Genomic DNA, 19,527 nt, shown 5'->3' with positions numbered 1-19,527 from the left:
TGGCAGTTCTTTTAACCAATCACTGGGCTTTCTGCTATCTGACACATGGAGTTGAATGGCCAGTAGAATCCTGCTTTGTATCCTACATCCAATTTTTCAAACGACATAACCATTAACCAAAGGAAGTAACCGAATTGTTTCAGTCACGCAGCTCACTCTTGTGATTTTTTTCTGTCCGCTTTTAACGAATCATAACAAGGAAAATATCCGGTTCAAAAGAACAACTCGTTCGCAATTCTGAACTACAAAGTTGACGTAACGTTAACAGTTAACTTAGGTCTAAGTTACTGTTTCAGGTAAGGAGAAAAGTTCAATAAGGTTGCTTAAAATGTCTTTTTAGTCTTTAACGGCGTGTAGTTGTTTTAAATGTGCTGATGGACATAAGCCATCCTAGTGTATTGCTTGTGTATTAAATTGTTTCGTTTTTTTTTTCCCGGGTAATTTTTTCTGATGAAAGTAAAGGGAAGTTGCTCACTTCAGAGCCAATGGGTGGAGCTTCACGTCCAGCTCCCCCTCTCTGGACCATGCTCTGGACATCTCTGGCGTAGCTAGATATGATTTAGGTTAAGCTCCACCCCTTAATAATTATTATTTATTATAATTACTTAATATAATACTGTATAATACATAGTAATTTAGGCTAATTTTGCCTGTCAGCAATTGCCATGTGTTTAGCGAGTTGCATAAGCATGTGTTCATGAGGTTTGAATATTTGCATTCACATGGGATTAATGTATGTATATTAATTGCATATAGACTTGCTGTATATTCTTCTAATCAATGTTTCTTCTGTCTTCATTGCTTTCATCGATTTGATTAGGTTTTCAAGACTTTCAGTTTTTCAGACATTGAATGAAAACAATGGAGGAGCTGCGTAAGTTTAAAGTGACACTCCAACTCATGTAGCCTACACCACAGACTAGCAATTAAAAATGTAGTTCATATGCAACATTCTGCATTAGCTCACAATGATGCATAAACTGATCTTCAACTAATGTCATTTTTTTATTTCAGATGCTCTTTTTGTGAAACATCACAGTAAAGTTCTCATCCACAGGGTTACTTCTGTGATGCACATTGCTAATGCATTGAGAGACGCTGCAATAATTCAGCAAGAAATATGCACACAGATTCTGAATTTGTCTACAGATGTGGATAAAATGACTGTGCTCTTACGTGCTCTGAGCACTGACAAAGCAAAATCTGCCTTTTACAATAAGTTGAAAACTAAGATTCCAGAACTGATCGAAGAGCTTGAACGACAAGGTGAGAGAGATTTAGTAAAAGTAAATATTTTTCAACACATGCTGTACAATGCAAAATTATGGAAGCTTATTTATGCCACAGAATACAAAAGTAAAAAAGGTAATGGTGACCTTTTATCTCAGAATTGTGAGGGGGAAAATTTTCTTACAATTTTGAGTTTTTATCTCACAATTCTGACTATATCTTGCAATTCTGGATTTGTGAGAAATACAGTCAGAATTGCAATTTGTTTTGGAATTGTGAGATATAAACTCGCAAGTTACCATTTTTTATTCCGTGGCAGAACCGAGCTTCCAATCAAAACTCAACTGGCTTATATGCACAGTCAACACGACTCTTAAACTCAGTCTGGAAAAACTCCTTGAATGGATGTTTCCTCTCTGCAGTATTACTCACTGTACATATTGGGAAATATTCTGGTTTAACTGTCATTTGTTTTTCAGATGCTCAATTTGTGGACAATTGCAGTGCAGATCTCATCCAGAGGGTTACTCCTGTAATGCCCATTGCTGATGTAATGAGGGCTGTTACAATAATTGACCGTGAAACATACTCAAAGATTCGGGCAGCTGCTATAGATCAGAATAAAATGAGAGAGCTCCTTGAGGCTCTAAACTCTTACAAAGCAAAATCTGCTTTTTACAATTTGCTTAAAGACAAGCAGAATTTCCTGGATGAAGATCTTAAACAAAAAGGTGAGATAGATTAGGAAATACTAAACATTTAGCTACATACAAGACAAAACCCAAATGGCCATGGCACAGATTCTAACGTTGAATGGATATTTATTCTCATGTTGCTTATGCTTATGCAACTTCTTGGATTAAATTGTGAGTTTGCATAATAATAATTCCATTGACAACAAGCACTACATTATGCTCTGTTGTGCAATTGAGATATACAACTTTAAAAAAGTAAAGAAATGTTTTGTAAAGAAACATACATATAACATAGAAATATACAGTATCATATATATTTCTTATATCATTTATATTTATGTAGGAGTTCAACAAGGGATTCCAAAGTCTTCGGCACAGACCTCATCAGAATTAATGGAAATTAAATTTCCCTCTCAACATGCAGAAACAGTACAAGTGCAAACTATTGAACAAAAGACTGAGGAAAAACAAATCCCCAGGTGGAACAAATCCTCCGAAATACATGGTACAAAACTAGAGGAGCTGTTAAAAGAGACTGACATTGAAAAAGTAGGGAATCTCTACTTTTATAAAGATGAGAAGTACATGATAAGCCCTGGAGGAAGCGGCGCACAAGTATATGTTGGCTTGAGTAAAGATGGCATTGAGGTGGCCATTAAACTAATAACAAAGAACCCAAAAAACAACAAAGATATTGAAAATGAGCTGAAACATTTGCAAAATCTGAAGCTTGAGAGCCAGTATATCGTCAGGTATGTGACCTTTGAAGTGGGTAAAGATTTTTACTATCTTGCAAACCGGCTTTGTGAATATGATCTAGTGGACTACATGGACGATCTTCGTCGGCAGGAACAAAAGAACAAAGACAACGCTTTGAGGAAAATAGTGAAGGAGATGCTTCTTGGCCTTCAAGTTCTTCACCATGCTGATGTGATACATCGTGATATAAAGCCTAGAAATGTTTTGATAGGTACAAATATTTTTTTTTTAATCTTGGAATAATACAAATGATTCTATACAGTTGACTTTTACTTTAAAAAGCGATAACCCGACCTAAAATTGTCTTCATAAAAATGCAATAAAGGTTTGGAATGACATGAGGGAGAGTAAATAATGACAGAATTTAACTTTAATTAAACATATTCAAAACTAAAATATTTCTATTATTAGACGTAGAAAAAAGGGCAAGGCTGGCTGACTTTGGTATCAGTCGTAAACTGGAGGATGGAAAAACCACAGTGTATACTGTAAGAGCTGGTACACGAGGCTGGGAGGCAACAGAGATCCTGAATCAGACCGAAAAGGGCCGTTACAAGAAGAGCTCAGACATCCAGGTTTGTGAAATACCACGAATCAACTGCAGTCATGCTAACATGAGACCATCTACCTAAGAGAGGATTTGATTATCCGTTTAGTTCATAGAAATCTTGATTTCTTGCACTTTTCCAACTCTAATCATGTCCAGTGGTTTGTATTGTGCAGTTTTCCCTGTTAGATAACTGACAGATGATCCTCATTTATTGTAGGTTGCGGGAATGTTAACCTATTACATCCTCTCTGATGGGAAACATCCTTTTGGAGATGACATCCGCTGTGAGGTAAACGTTTCGAACGGGGAATATTCTCTTAACGATGTCCAAGACAAAAAAGCAACGGATCTCGTAGAATGGATGATCAACAAAGACCAAGATAAAAGACCAACTGTCGACGAGGTCTTAGATCACCCCTATTTCTGGGATGATGAAAGGTAAATCAAAATTAATGTTTGATGCTTACGAAGAAATGCTTTGCTGCTTATTCTTGCTTTTCACAACTAAAAGCGGCAGTTAAATGACACTGTGTATTTTCACTATTATACTTATAGTAATGATGTATCTTCTGCCTAGTCTTCCACTGCATCCTCTTACTCTTTTACTTCTTTCTCCCTTTTATTTCCAGTATTTCAGTTGCTGTTTTTGCCTGATACTCTGACAAAAGTTGCTTTTCGACTCATACTGAGACCTGGCATGATCTTGTTTCTAGACTTTGGGCTCTTTATTATCTTGCCATCTATCATCATATATCTTGGCATCAGTTCTTGAGACGTCTCTACAGTGTGCTGCTTTGCTGCCTGTTAGTAAGATTAAATTGCTATATTATCATATTAATAAGAGTAAAACTCTGTTAGGTAAATCTTCCATTGATAAATCCCCTGACTAGCCCTGATATATGCACCAGCTTTTTTCTCTGAAAGTAGGATTAGATCAATGTGTAGAATTGATGTGGACTCACACTTAATGTATACCTTCAAAACAATGTTTTTCCTTCAGGATAAAGGAGGTCCTTCACAATCTGGGTAATGAAGAGGACGTCCAGGAATACAAGAACTATGAAAGCAATAAAAAGCTTTATGACACTGTACAGAAATACACAAAAGGAAAATCCTTTTCTGACTGGAGGTCAAAGGTGAGTAAAGACTTCCTCAGCAAACGTAAGAGATGTGTTTTCCTCTCCTTGTCAAAACGTGTGTTTGGACTATTAACAGCACACAGCGAACTAGATGAGTGATTCTCAGCAGGTAGCGACTTCAAATTGGTTTGTAGCTTTGTTCTGATTGGACAGTGAAAAAACTGCTGAATTAATAGTACAATGTAACTAACAATTTAATCATGTATATTTAGGATAGTAAAAAAACACCAGGCTTATCAAATTTTAAAGGGAGAGGAAATGCTTCTCAATTCTATTGTTGTTATCATGCAACAAACTGAGCAGGGCAAAGGAAAATACGAACCAGACTGCATTCATACATCGGCATAAAACTGAAATTGCAATAGTCTTTTCTTTATATTTATAGCGTAAGCCTATATTCAAGTGAACAACAGATTCTTAAACAAGGAAAAATGTTGGGCGGGACTTGATTTTGTCCATGGGGACATAAACGCAAACATAAATATTGAATATTGTTATAATTTCTCACTTCTATAGATTACGTATCTCGACTATAGAGCTGGTAAGTCCCGCCCATTCTTAAAACTCCAAGTGGACCTCTAGGTTGAAAAAGCGTCAATGCAAGTGAATGAGAGAAAATAATTATTTTCTGATCCCGTTTGAATTGTGCCATGAATGTGAATATATGTTGTCTGTGAATTTTTTATATTATTTCTCATGTAACGAGTTTGACAGTATATTGTATGATTCTTTGGCTAGCAGTTGTGGAATAGACATAACGAGAAAGACTACACGTCGCATATGTGACGTCACCGCAAAACACATTTTCCCTCCACAAATCACGGTTGGATAATCTAAGGAATTAGATAGAGATGCCTGTGTGTTTCTCTCCCTGAAAGAAGGCGGTGAAGTGCACCAAAGACACAGGCATGTTTAGCGGGATCCATGTGCTAGTGGTGGTGACGTATATCAAATGCGTCGAAAGCAGCGAAGAGTTGTAGTCCACAAAGTGCTCTCACACAAAGTCTAACCGTATGAAAATTATACCCGCTAAATTTAGCATTCTTTACACGAAAAATTATATAAAAAATTCACAGACAACATATGTTCACATTCATTGCAAAATTCAAACGGGATCAGAAAATAATTATTTTCTCTCATTCACTTGCATTGACGATTTTTTAACCTAGAGGTCCAGCGGGGTTAGCGGAAGGGGAGGGACTTACCAGCTCTATGTCTTAACGATTTGAGAAGACTGCAAAAGGATTGGATGGCTGGTTAGATGGTTTTGGTTTGCTATCGCCCTCACAGTAAACGCATCATCAGAGAAGAGAAGAGATGCAAGAGGGAGGGGAAGTTATTTTGATTAAAGATTCGGGGGCACATGAATGTAAAAAATAATGTGCATTGATAAATCATTTTTAATAAATACTGCAATATTCACTATAACATATTAAATCATTATTAAAACAGTGTTGTATCGTATGGATATTTGCTGTCATTGTTTCTTGCCCTGAGATTTCTTGATGTAAGACTCCGGCTTTGTATTTGCAGGCTCCTGCGACATGGACAAAAATTGGCAAAGGTCTTCCCAATGACTTACTTGGCCTATTACGGTATTTGCGCAATGCACTGGGACATCAGTAAGTACAAAAATAGGGAGGGGGGATTTTTAAGTAAGCAATAATGTACAAGAGGCGGTGCTGTATCGTGAATAAGTAACGGCAGAAGGGCGTTGTTAGGCACGACTCGAAGCGGCGCTTATTCACGATAAAGCTAAAGCACGGAGCTTATTCACGATAAAGCACTTGCCTCGAGTAGCCTACCTTATTGCTTTTATAAAACGGTTACCACACAATATTAAAGAAAAAAAATTATTAGTGGAAATTTCATGAAGTTAAATCAATAAAAGCATTCCTTCCGCTAGAAAAAAATAGTCCCTGACCGTGAACAACAACGTTCCAATATGTAATATTCATGAAAGCTCAAATGAAAACAATAACCCGTTCTCAAACTTTGTCTCATTCTTTTTATTTTTCTCAACACAATATTTGTGAAATTTCCTCACACAAATATAGGCATAGCTTATCTCTCAGCATGAGAAAACGTTTATTTTTTGTTTATTCCGTTATTTTCTCTCTACACTAAACTAAATATTTACATAGCCTATAAATAAAAACACAAGGGCACATATTTTGATAGATAACAGTTAGGTCTTTAATCCATTTTATGTTATTAATTTAGTTGCTAAAATGCTGCCTAACAAGAGATACTTTTTTATTGTTTATGTAAATTTATTTGAACATCTCCGTTTATTGTGCACGCATTAAATATTTGTCTCATTTCAATCGGCTACACTGTGGTGATATTTAACGCGGTTCTCTTTAGTTGGGGCTCAGCACTGTCAGCAGTGTTTTCTGTTGCAGCAAGAATGATCGCTCCAATGCTTTCTTTGTTTTAAGTTTGGCCTCCAGTAGCTCTGTAGTGAACTTTCACACTTATGTCCACTCACAGACAGATGCAGCGTTTACACTTGGCATTAACATGCGATCACCGTGATCCGATCAAGCAGATCGGATCAGTAGCCAATCAGGACATGGTGCATTTACATTTGTACACATTAAGTAGCCTCTGTTTCTGGATAACCGATTGGATTTCTGTTTCCTGCATAATATTTAAATTAGGTCTGTGGCACGACCCCAGAAAAGAGTAGCCTAAAGATTATACAAATTAAACAATGTCCCAATTGCTTTCACTCACTCACCTTACTTTCCTATGCAATCTCCAGTAATTAGATCAAATTCAGTTTTTTGAACGAAGGAATTACTTCCAGAGTTTATCATACAAAAATAACTGTTGATCATGTTAAAGCCACATCAATCATCTGGGTTTAAGGTCATAGCGTGAAATGACTATTGACAGAAATGGGAGATTGATAAACATGCTGAAAAACAACATTAAAACATAAAAAATTCCAATTCCGATTATTCCTCTGGCAAAGCAGCGTACAGCTCTTCATTAAGATCTCATGACTGCCTGTGATTGTAGGCGATCGCCTCGTTCAGATAATGTTGCACAATTAAAATGAAAAATGACACGCATAGTATAATGTAAGTCTAAATAAAAGATTGACGTTTATTGTAAGGTTCAAATAAGTTTCATTTCTTGTCTAAACTCTGTCTGTCCATTATTTTCTGACATTTACATTTACACTTATTCATTTAGCTGACGCTTTTATCCAAAGCGACTTACAATTGCTATATATGTCAGAGGTCACACGCCTCTGGAGCAACTAGAGGTTAAGTGTCTTGCTCAGGGACACATTGGTGTCTCACAGTGGATTTGACCCCGGGTCTCTCACACCACAGGCATGTGTCTTATCCACTGCGCCATCACCACCCCAGACAGCCACGCGGAGAGACTGGGCAGGGATTTAACAGGGATGCAAACAGCATGCTTTTCGGCGCCTCACGCTTTTCTCACGTCAGTTTGGGTGACTTGGGTCTGAGACTGAGAGGGTCTTATTATAATTTCACAAAGTCATCTGAAGTCATTCCATAGCTTAATGTGAGGGACAGAAGTCTATTTACATCATTAAATTAAAGTTTACGGAAACTCGTTTTCCCTCCTCTGCGGCTGTCAATCATTCTCCATTCAGTATTCAAACAGCGCGCGCCTCGTCCGGTTACAGCAGGATGCACGGTAAAACTCTCTCCAATATGATATATTAACATTAGTGCTTGATCTGTAGATAAAAGGCTGTGGATTTGCATAAAATTACTTTATGTTGTGTATTTGTATATTATGTTTGTTGCTGTTTTTAAACGACTCGCTACCGTGCCTGTTAGCACAAGGACTATGACTGACTGAATGACATCAAACGCACAATAACTGGAATTTAAAACTGTGAAGAAACAAATGATCAATAAACTGTTGGACAGATATACACTAGGATTTGTGCGCTCGACATTTCTTCGCTTTGTGCCGTGAACTTTTAAATGCACTGCACACTGCACACTGTGACTCCATGTTGCTTTGAGCACATCATTCTGCACCCGCGATGCGCATACGCGCTTTGTGCGCTCTGTTTTGAAGCGTTCATGGTTTTGCGCACTGAAAGATTATTAAAAGCCTATATTTTTTTATACCTATCCTGCACAATACATTTAAAATAAGTATAATTTAATTGTATATTATTTCTGTGTAGTGCAGGCTAGTGTAGGCTATATAAATACATACACTTCTGAATTCTTGACATTCATATATAAATATAAAACTGTGAAATGTATGATTGCATATTCGAATTTTATAAGAGTACTAATAGTAATTTGTTTTTATTAACATGTTTAGTTTTTATAAAATTACTGTGCAGATTTTTTCAAGAATTACTTTTTGCTGCTGATTTATACACTCATTAAGTTTAATAAAAATACATAATACATTTATGTAATATTTAAAGGTGTTAACTGTAATCTTACACTGCAAAATGATAACTTACAAAGGATTAAATTCATCACAATTATGGATATTTGCCGTGGGGCGAGGGCTTCGATAACCTCTCTCTTTTTTGACCATACATGTGTTTGCATCCCTGATTTAAATTACGTCCACCTGTGAATGCAGACACGATGGCTGGATTGCGTTTACATTACACAGAGATCCGATCACAATGAATGCGTCCTCGACTACCTCCGAACCTGGACACGCTGATCGGATAAAATTCCGATCAGAAGCGCGTTTACACTTGTCTTTTCAATGTGTATGTGGACAACATCCGGATACAGGTCGCATGTTAATGCCAAGTGTAAACGCAGCCATAATTTCCCTTGATTCGAGACCAGCATCGGACAATCTCTGCACCATGGTGCTGCGAAGGCAGTGATTTGTGTAGGTGCCTGCTGCTTTACAAATTCTCTGCAACATTATTGCAAGGTAGTTCACACCCATAGGCTCTCTTGTGTACATGCAACAGTCAAAAATGAGAAAAAACTTTAACACAAGATTTAACACAAATTATAATTAGCTAATATGATTTATGTGCCGCTACGTGATCTACGTACCAAACACATTTAGAGAGGTTTTGCTTTTTGGGGTGAAGGTAAAAAGCAGGGGGGTTAGATGGCAGAAGAGAAACGTACTTCTCTAAAGAGGCAACGGGACAAAGCGGGTTCCCAGTTTGTTGGAACATGAAGCCACGCCTGCTCTCCTTATTTCTGTCATGTGGGTCCTTATGTTTTTTGTGTCTTCATTGAAGCTCATTGTGACATACTTTAGACCATTTTCGTTTGTTAAAATGCGGAATGAGTCTGGAATAAGTTCTCTGTTCCCCTCTTTTCCTCTACGTCCGAAGTGTAACTGCACGTCAAACCAGACTTTGTTTACGAGTCCTTCAGGTGTGTTAGGATTAAGCGCATCGGACAGTTTTATGGTGCTGAAATCTTTAGTAGAAATCGGTGTGTGATGCTCCGTTTTATCACGAACCTCTCTTCTCATTGTCTTTACGACTCCAACGAAAACATTATTGGATGAGGTGAATTCGCTGTCTCTCATCAGACACCAGGACAAACTCAAAGGTGGATCATTCAGGAATCTGTTCAGACCCGCACGTAACGCTATATAGCTACTGATCCCATATTTTCCTGACAGTTCCGTAGAAGTCACGGAGAAGTGCGTTGAGTTCCGTCTTGGTGATTTGTTTAAAATCAATGCTGCAACCCTTTTTCACTACACCAGTCACCGAAGCATTTCACTGCCCATTGGGTTTGCTGCACGGTATTTTTTTCATTACGAGTATTCTGTCCTCAGTGTGTGTGACTGTACACAAATCGACAGATAGCTAACAGGCTTCAAGAGAAAGTCAGAGGCTGGAGTAAAGTTCAAGGCTCTTTACTGTTGTCGTAATTCTCATGAAGGAATTTTTGTAAAACTGAAATGATACAGAAAGATAGCACCAATCACTGAATGCTATTCAAACAAATCATACATTAAAAGACATAAAATAATATACTTTTAAGCTACAAAGTTGTAACATGTATTATATTACATTCAGCTGGTATGCTTATAGCTGTAAATAACTTGTAAATATAGTATGTGCAGCTCAACAGCTAAACTAACAAACTATTGGCTACCTCTTAGCTGAAAAGCTATAGCTACAATAGCAGTTTCACATGTTGACAAATAAATATTCAAGTAACATCACAGAACGTCTTACATGACACTTGAATATCAATGTAATTAACTATAAATTTAAATACAACTTACAAGCGATGCTTTCCCAAGGCACAAACAGAGTGGGAACAGGATAAGGTGACTGAAGCTGCAAGCTGACCGCATTGATTATAACTACTAATGTGTCCTGATCAGACTGCATCATGTGATAAAATCAGCCAATGAAAGCAATGTAAGAATTATATATGAACACAATGAATTACTCCCAGATGACCACTAGGGGGAGAAAGTAGCGAACTAAATGCAAAGGTCTTATAGAACATAACAACGAGTCTTGTCGAATGTATCAATGTTACATTTCAGCACTTCAGCATGACGGTTCATATTTGTAGAAGTCTCTACAAATTGTTCCTCAAACCACTTATCCATCGTCATGCCACCTAGTAAATCGAAATTTACTTTAAACATTTTAGCCTTTTTAATTCTTACGTTTTTTTCTGTTTGTGTTGATACGTGTGGTTGCTAAGGGTGTTGCTTAGGGCGCAGTGATAAATAGAACCGGTGGGTGAAGCGGTCATAGCCGTGTTTTATCGTGAATAAAGCCAAAGATAAAGCACAGCTATTGACCAATCAGAATCAAGGATTGGAACTAACCGTTTTATAAGGTTAAATAAAGACAACCTCAGTAGTTTCTGCATACATGTATACAGTGTTGTACAGAAGGTTCTGTAAATAACATTTGTATTTATCATTGTATTTATTGTATATCCTGTATTGTTAGATTTGACTTTTCAAAATCTGTTTCCAACAGGAAAAAACTCTTCTATGAAGAGAAGATGATTGATGAGTTCCCAGATTTCCTCATCAGTTTACACCGGTTGGCTACAGACATGGGCTGGGAATATTAAGAGACTGAGAGATTGGATGCAGACACCTATAGCCACTTCCACTGCTTTGCACTTAATGTTGAATAATTATATTTTAATGAATCACCATCGCCCAAATCTAAATTCCACAATATTGGTTTCAGCTCAAGGCTGTTGATGGTCGTTTCAAGGCCTGTGTATCTTTGCTATCATGTTTTTGAGTTAAAGGGTTACTAAACACCAAAACAACTTTTTTTAGTTAATGATCTGTAAGAATGGAGCTTCATAAATGCTGTTCATTGATTCCAGTACATTTCAGACATTTGGGTTTAAAGTGTTTTAATTCTACCATATATGGGGAGGGCTGCCCTCTTCAGGTTGAACGGTGGCTACTGCAGTTGAATATTCCTATTGGATGTTTGCTGTGGTTCGTGAAGTAGCGGTTGCAGGTGACGTAGGCAGATTCCATACAGAGAGACGTCTCAGGTACATGCCCCCCTCCGCTGGGCTCTGCCCACTTTTCCAGCATTTTTCAAATATTGCCAGTGGGTGGAGTCAGGCTCTGACCAGGGGTTTAGTTACCCTTTAAGTCAATATTGACATTTTTCACTTGCTGTTTATATGCCTCAAATCAGTAATGTAATGATTTTAATACTTGATTTGCTTGTTTTTCTATGTGAATGTCATTCATGTATTGTGAAATGGTTTGTATAAGCTGCATCCCAATTCAGTGACTGTATCATTCGAAAGTCACAGGGGCCGATAAAGGCTGTCCCAATTCGAAGGCTCATTTAAAATGACGTCTTTGTTTCCCATGAAATGAAGGATACAACAGATGGATCCTTCGCAGCCTTGCCAACCCCAGAATTCATTGCACGCCAGTTTTTGTTGAGAGAAAATGCCGCATAAAAAAATGTTTAACTTTAAAGCGGTTTAAATGTTGACATGTCTTACTAAAATGCGATTATGTAGTTTTACTCTTTATTATATACAGAAATGGACCATGGTGAAAATATTATAGACAGGTTGTGAACCCCGTTTTGTTTTCAGACAGTTTAATATAACTTTTAAAAAAAGTCTAGTACAAATGTTACTGTCACTCATCAATGACAACTGTCACAGTTGCTAGGCAACAAGAACAATCTTCCGTAGACCATCCCATTTTCAACGCTTGGTCTGACCTTTGCGGCCTTCGAAGGATGCTGCCTCTGAATTGGGACAGCGAATGAACAACCTTCTGAAGATCATTGTGTAGCAATGTTCAGGGAAGAAGGAGGCGGGAACCGGCGAACAATTAAATCAACTTTATTTCAAATGAAACAAACAAACAAAAATACCGCCAGCAGTCCCTCGCGGACGACTGCTGGCTTACCCAAAATAAACATAACGGCCAGCAGCCCCTCGCGGAGGGCTACTGGCTAAAATAAAACACAAATACAAAAAACAAAACAACTAAAATACAGGCCTGTTCCTCTCTCTCATCAACGTCGTCGCTCCTCCTCATGCTTCCGCTCCTCCGTGAGAGATGCGAGACCGGTGTGCTTCACAGGTGTTGCTCTTTAGCAATCGCACCACCGGCCTCGCGCCGTTCTCTCACGTCGACTGTTCGCCACACATTGCAAACCCCTGTAACTCCTGTAACAAGTTTTTAAATTGTGTTTTTGTAAATTTTATTTAGCCATATGTATGTTCTTATGGCATATATAGTGTGGTTGTGTTTCTTTGTTGTTGATTTTTATTTCCAGGTTTTTTAGTTTAAAATGTTAAAACTACCTGTGCTTGTTTGCCAGAAAGTAACCATAGCAACAGTAGGCTGCTTGTGCTTGTTATAATTACACACTTCTATAGATTTACATATCTCTATGTCTCTGACATTTGTAGTAACGAAGATTTGAGAAGACCGCAAAAGATGAGTTTGTTTTAAATATGTAGGGGTGTGGAATACTCCGAAAGGAAAGCCACTGGTCTCGTGTTGTTGTATGCTAGCACTGATTGGCTGCATCGTTTCCCTCTTCCGCACTCTTTCTAACCTCCCGATTTCTGCACAAGTAGATATCCGTGCTTTCTTATAAACTTCAGGTATGGAAACTCACATCTGTAACGTATATGCATAAAATATGAATGTTTATTACTGCTAGATTATTACGTTCTGACTGCGTTGTTGGTCAGTGACTTCCTTCCGATCTTAAATGTCACTGAACATTTTTGAAAATGTTTAATTTGTTGTTTCTTTTTGAAAGTCAGTTTCTCTAGAGACGAATCTTGACTACAAAAAGATACAGTTGAATGAATAAACAATGACTTTTGTGGTATGTAAATGTGTACGTTTCACAATGCCACAGCAAAACATTTATGACAAAAAAAAATGTCTCAACTTGCCCCAACCTGATATCAAGTAAAGTCTGACTTTGTCTGGTTCAAAACCAATGATAGCGAAAATAGGCATTTGATTTATATAAAGTATTAAGAATAAAGAATAATCAATATAAGAAGCAGCATGTTAATGTTGTTGTTTTATATGTTTTGTCTTTTTAGTTAGTTTAAAGGGACTGAAGAAAAACAATGGAACGTCACCGTAAGTTTTACATGAAAAAACTCCGCCTTAACTGCACCACATTTGAAATAACATAGGCATATCTTGAATTAATTTTTTCTGGGTTTGCTGGCTGATGTATTGGTTTGTTACTGTGTACTGAAGATGAGAAAAGAGTGAAACTGTCTTTTTTTTTTTTTTTTTACTGATGTTTGATACTCAGATATTGAGTTTGTGGACAGGCACTATGAAGCTCTCATTCAAAGAGTTACATCTGTGATGCCCATCACTGATAAGCTGTATGATAATGGAAAGCTTACCTGGACACAGAATTCAAAGATCACAAACGCAACTAAAATGACCCAAAGCACAGAGCTCTTAAAAGCTGTGAAATCTGGAGGACCTGCAGTAAAATCTGCTTTTTACAAAATACTGCAAGAAATCAAGCCTGATGTCATTCAAGAACTTGAAGGTATGAAGTAAACAACATATTTTAACCACATACACACACACACACACACACACACATATATACAGTATATATATATACATATGCTAAACTTTTATTTTAAATGGATTTTCCAGGTTCATCCTTACAGACGGCCGATGACAAACGGGTAACTGAGTGTTACCATCATAAAGTACCAACAGAAAATGTGCAAGATAAGATGGATAGACCAGATGATGATGTCATCAGGTGCAACCCATCCTCAATAAAACACAGACATAAAATAGAGGAACTCAAGAAAGATCCCTCCAAGAAACAAGTCAGTAACATCATCTTTTCTAGAAGTGATAATTACATTATTGGCTCTGGAGGAAGTGGCACAGTATATCTTGGCCTGAAGGAAGATGGCACTGAGGTGGCCATTAAACGAATACCCAAGCAACCACTGAATAAAAAATACTTTGAAAATGAACTGAAGCATCTTCAAGATTTAAAGCTTGAGAGCAAGAACATCGTCAGGTATGTGGACCTAGCAGAGGATGAAGATTTTTATTATCTTGCGCTACAGCTTTGTGAATATGATATTGAGGACTACATGGACGATCTTCGCCAGCAGGAACAAAAGGACATAGACAACGCTTTGATGAAAATAGTGAAGGAGACGCTTCTTGGCCTTCAAGTTCTTCACCATGCTGATGTGGTACATCGTGATATAAAGCCTAGAAATGTTTTGATAGGTATCACAAATAGGTTTTATGTGCTACTTTTGCAGTTTTTCAATGAATGTATCATAATTTAGTCTGTAACATTAATTGTATGTATGTGTATGTATATATATATATATAGAGAGAGAGAGAGAGAGAGAGATTATATTACAGGTGACAGCTAAACTCATATTTCAACAGATTCAGGAAAAAATGCAAGGCTGGCCGACTTCGGCTTGAGTCGCAAACTGGAGGAGGGCAGAAGCACAGTTCATACTTTTAGAGCTGGTACTCGAGGCTGGGAGGCAACAGAGATCCTGAATCAGTCTGAAAAGAGTGGCTATAAAAAGAGCTCAGACATCCAGGTTTGTGAAATACCATGAATCAACTGCAGTCATGACATTACTGAGAGCTCAGCAAGCTAAGGGTGGATTGTGGTATCATTTTCACCAATGATTAGTGGGAGGAGTGTAAATAGTGTAAATGGCCTCTGCCAACAAGGCGGGCTATTTGCACTTAGTGTAGATAGACACTCTGTAAGATTATTTTGGTATTACATCAAACTTAAAGGAATTAACAGTCGTCAGTAACTGACCTTGTCTCATTCTACACCCATGTGACATTCTTTGTTCCATGGAACACAAAATAAGAGTTTTTCTATTTAAACAAGCTTCAAGTCCTCATTCACTTTCATTGTACAAAAAGGATGCAAAAGGAGTCGATATGACCAATGCTATAGGATCAAACAATGAATCATGGTTAGTTAAATATTATATTTCAGTTCTCGCAGTTTATGCTAATAAAAATAGTTTGAAAACAAGCAGCTCTGTCGTAAATATAGCACAAGTATTAGAAATATGGAAAATATATGGGGGTCAAAAAGGTTAATTTGCTGTTCTGTGACAATCTTAACATTCTTTTACCAGTTTGTCAGTTAATAACTTATTGTTCTGTTCCTTACTTAAAAATATTGTTTAAAAAACACATTTCATGGTTTATATTGGCAACACTTTATTTTAAGGTGATGTAGTTACATGTTACTACATGTACTTACAATATTAATAACAGTAAATTATGCATAATTACAAGTAACTAAACCTGACCCTAACTGTAACTCTATAGTAAGTTCATGAAGTTAATTATTAGTACTTACTTGACTAAAATACAATGTAACTATGCCACCTTAAAATAAAGTGTAACCTGATTTTTTTTATTTCTCCTTTTTTTGGAGCTTGGTAGCCCCATTCACCTTTATTATTTGAAAGAGCAAAAAAAAAACACCATTTGATGTTAATAAAGTAAAATGTGAATGGATGAGTGGGGAAAAATTGCAGTGTGAGAATTGGCCTCAGAGTACAACTTTCTCTATCAGCTCTTCCGGTTTATTTCTCGCTGCCCTGTTAGTAGGTGCCTCACAGTTTGCCCGATTTATTGCAGGTTGCTGGGATGTTGGTATACTACATCCTCTCTGATGGGAAACATCCCTTTGGGGACATTGATCGTGAGGTGAACATCAAGAATGGGAACTACTCTCTTGAACATGTACAAGATATAGTAGCAAAGGATCTCATTGAATGGATGATCAACAAAGAACCAGCAGAGAGACTGACTGTTGATGAGGTCCTACGACACCCTTTTTTCTGGGATGATTACAGGTAAATTATAAGTGATGCTTGTCAAAAGTTCTGGTGATTTTGACTTCTGCCATTCAGCTATTACCACGTACATGAATCTCTTTCCTCTTTTCATCTTTGTGGAAAGAACAATATTCCTCATAATATAAAACATAAATTCACTGTTATTGATTGTGATGTTTGCTACCCAACTTCTCTGGGATCAATCTTCTGTTTGGTCTTCATGTCTGGATTGCTCAGATTGTTTCTTTTGTTTATTTCCAGTTTTTCAGATGTTGTTCTCTCATGAAACTCACAAAAACAAAAACAGCCTTGAATGTCCTCTCTTTTAATGAGTCACTGCCAGGACATTTATTTAGATTAAAGACTGTTTATCTTCAGCTGTGAGTCTGAGAATCTTCAAGGAATCGTTCACCCAAATATGACAATTTTGCCAATTATTTTCTCATTCCAAACTATCAAGTGTGAATACATTTTGATCTGTTCTGAAATTATATGACTTCGAATAAAGCACACCAGTCATAAGGACCACATTTATGATTCTGTTTTGTCATTTCTGGAGCTCGACAGGCCTCATTTACTTTCAATGTATGAATATGTGTGTCTAGAATATACACCTTAAAAAAAAGGGAAAACGTGAGTAAATGAACTATTTCCTTTAAAACTCAAAACACTGTAACGTATCTCAGAGAAACCTGCAGTGAATGCTGGGTTTGACTTTCTGATCATACAGCCTTGTTCTGAACTGCCCTGCTCAATGCCTGCATTTTATTTCCTTCAGAAAAGATGCAGTCCTCAGAAAGCTGGGTGATAGGGCTGAAATCCAGAACTACGAGACTTTAGCAAAACTTCACAACCTCTACATAGAAAAGGAGCACACAGAGGAATCAGACCCAACAGCAACACTGACCATTGATGAGGCCTTCAGTGAACTTAACATCAAGATCGAAAAGAAGTAAGGTTTTTTTTTATATATATATATATATATATATATATATATATATATATATATATATATATATATATATATATATATATATATATATATATATATATATATACACACAGTCATGTGAAAAAGAAAGTACACCCTTTTAATTATATACTTTTATGTATCCAGACATAATAAAAAAAAAACATCTGGTCCTTGGCAGGTCTTAAAATTAGGTAAATACAACCTCAGATGAACAACAATACATGGCATATTACACTGTGTCATGATTTATTTAAATAAAAGCCATGTGTGATAAGTACACCCAATTATTTAATTGCTTGTAGGACCACCTTTAGCAGCAATAACTTATTTTCTATATGACTTTATCAGTCTCTCACATCGTTGTAGAGGAATTTGGGCTCTCTCTTCTCTACAATGTTGCTTCAGTTCTTTGAGGTTTGTGGCCATCCGTTTATGCACAGCTCTCTTTATTATGCCCTGATACATAAAACTAAAAACATAGAATTCATAGATACAACACATAAATAAACATAGATACAACTTAGATCACATGTGATTTATGCTTGTTTATTTTGTTTGTCCTTCAGGAGAAGGGACATCCTTGCTATAGTGGGTGAGGATTTAAAAAACCTTTGGAAGCTCTTCAAAACTGCAAAGGAGGCCACAGAGGGAAAAACTTTTTCTAATTGGAAATCGCAGGTGAGTAAAACTGTAAAACAACATGACTCACCTAAACACAAGACCAGAGCTTTCCTCTTCTTGCTATGCGCATTATCTTGGCTCATTCAAGGCTGTGTTGGGACTACTAGTAATGTAGCACAATGGACCATCCATGCTGGTTTGCGTCTTATTTGCAGCTTTCAGAAATATGGAAAGACACCAACAAGAGGCTTCCGGAGGACATACTTGGCCTGCTGCGTGTTTTGCGCAACAAACTGGTGCATGGGTAAGTGAGACAAAAATGTTCATCCAGATCTCAGTTACTTGCATCTCTGTTGCCGTTTATCTTTGTGTCTGTAATGTGTTCCCTCTATCTTTTGTTTCTAACAGGAATGTCAGAAATGAATTTGAAGAGAACAACATTTTTGGTCTTTTCCCAGACTTCTTCATCACTTTGTACAGAGTGGCTAAAGACTTAGACTGGGATTATTGAAGAAGCTGAGAGGACATTGCGCCACAACATGGCGAAAGCGTTTTCAGTTTTCACATTCAGCACAGACGGCAGTCATTGTTCTCAAACTTTTTACATAACTTCATTTCTATTGGGTTTTGTAGTTCAGTAGATAGATTCACAGATTAAAGGTAAAAAAGCTGTGATTATATTTTCTCTTGCAATTACAAAGGTTTCTGGGTCTATTCAAATATAAGTATTCAATATCAGTATAAATATAATGTTTTAACAAACTAAAATTGCAGCAGAAAGTTGGTGGATGTATATTAGTAACAAAAACATGTTTGTTTGAATTTTGCTTTGTGGGTTCTCTGTAAGGGACCACTACTCAAAATACAATTCTGAGTAAGTTATTATGAAATCAAGATTGAATCAAATCAGGGCTGTAATAATTTTATATGATTGACATCTCTTTCCTATCATGTAAATGAATTATTTACGAAAGCAGTCTCCGAGTATGTTTTCTGGAAATTACATAAAGTTACTACGATCCAAACTAGCGAATTATTTTTTATGTTTGATAATTTCTTATTATCAATAATGCAAACAAGTTTTTTAAGTGAAAAAAGAAGAAATTAATGCTTTTATTTAGCAAAGGCACACTAAATTTATCATAAAAGAGGAATCGAAAAGTAACGTTAACCAAACATGCGCAATTTTAGAAAAGAGATGCGCTTCATTACACAAAGGATTTAA

General features: G+C 36.8%; 1 protein-coding gene across 4 annotated transcripts; it reads left to right on the top strand.

Moving 5' to 3' along the window:
• The first annotated feature begins 102 nt into the window (after window positions 1–102).
• LOC143722306 (serine/threonine-protein kinase/endoribonuclease IRE1) lies at window positions 103–19,327 on the top strand. Of its 4 annotated transcripts, none has more exons than XM_077213638.1 (11): window positions 106–296; window positions 821–874; window positions 1,015–1,266; window positions 1,710–1,961; window positions 2,269–2,895; window positions 3,096–3,259; window positions 16,509–16,726; window positions 17,487–17,660; window positions 18,248–18,359; window positions 18,518–18,606; window positions 18,711–19,327. In XM_077213638.1, exons 2-11 carry the CDS (start codon window positions 853–855, stop codon window positions 18,811–18,813), a joined length of 2,013 nt encoding a protein of 670 aa, XP_077069753.1. In that variant the 5' UTR covers window positions 106–296; window positions 821–852; the 3' UTR covers window positions 18,814–19,327. The 4 variants fall into 4 exon arrangements, with proteins under 4 accessions (XP_077069754.1, XP_077069753.1, XP_077069756.1 ...); XM_077213641.1 differs by lacking the exons at window positions 106–296; window positions 821–874; window positions 1,015–1,266; ... (1 more) ...; window positions 2,269–2,895; window positions 3,096–3,259 and adding exons at window positions 13,334–13,465; window positions 13,922–13,961; window positions 14,143–14,391; ... (1 more) ...; window positions 14,936–15,104; window positions 15,273–15,436; XM_077213639.1 differs by lacking the exons at window positions 16,509–16,726; window positions 17,487–17,660; window positions 18,248–18,359; window positions 18,518–18,606; window positions 18,711–19,327 and adding exons at window positions 3,452–3,672; window positions 4,235–4,370; window positions 5,907–5,995; window positions 11,332–13,698 and having other exon boundaries at window positions 103–296.
• The last annotated feature ends 200 nt before the right edge of the window (window positions 19,328–19,527 follow it).

The sequence above is a fragment of the Siphateles boraxobius genome, unplaced genomic scaffold (genome assembly GCF_051911475.1).
Source record: "Siphateles boraxobius isolate OS27281-9 unplaced genomic scaffold, OSU_SipBor_1 66, whole genome shotgun sequence".
Classification (NCBI taxonomy): domain Eukaryota; kingdom Metazoa; phylum Chordata; class Actinopteri; order Cypriniformes; family Leuciscidae; genus Siphateles; species Siphateles boraxobius.
The sequence above is the reverse complement of the archived record's forward strand: the minus strand, read 5'-3'. Positions and strand labels throughout refer to the sequence as shown.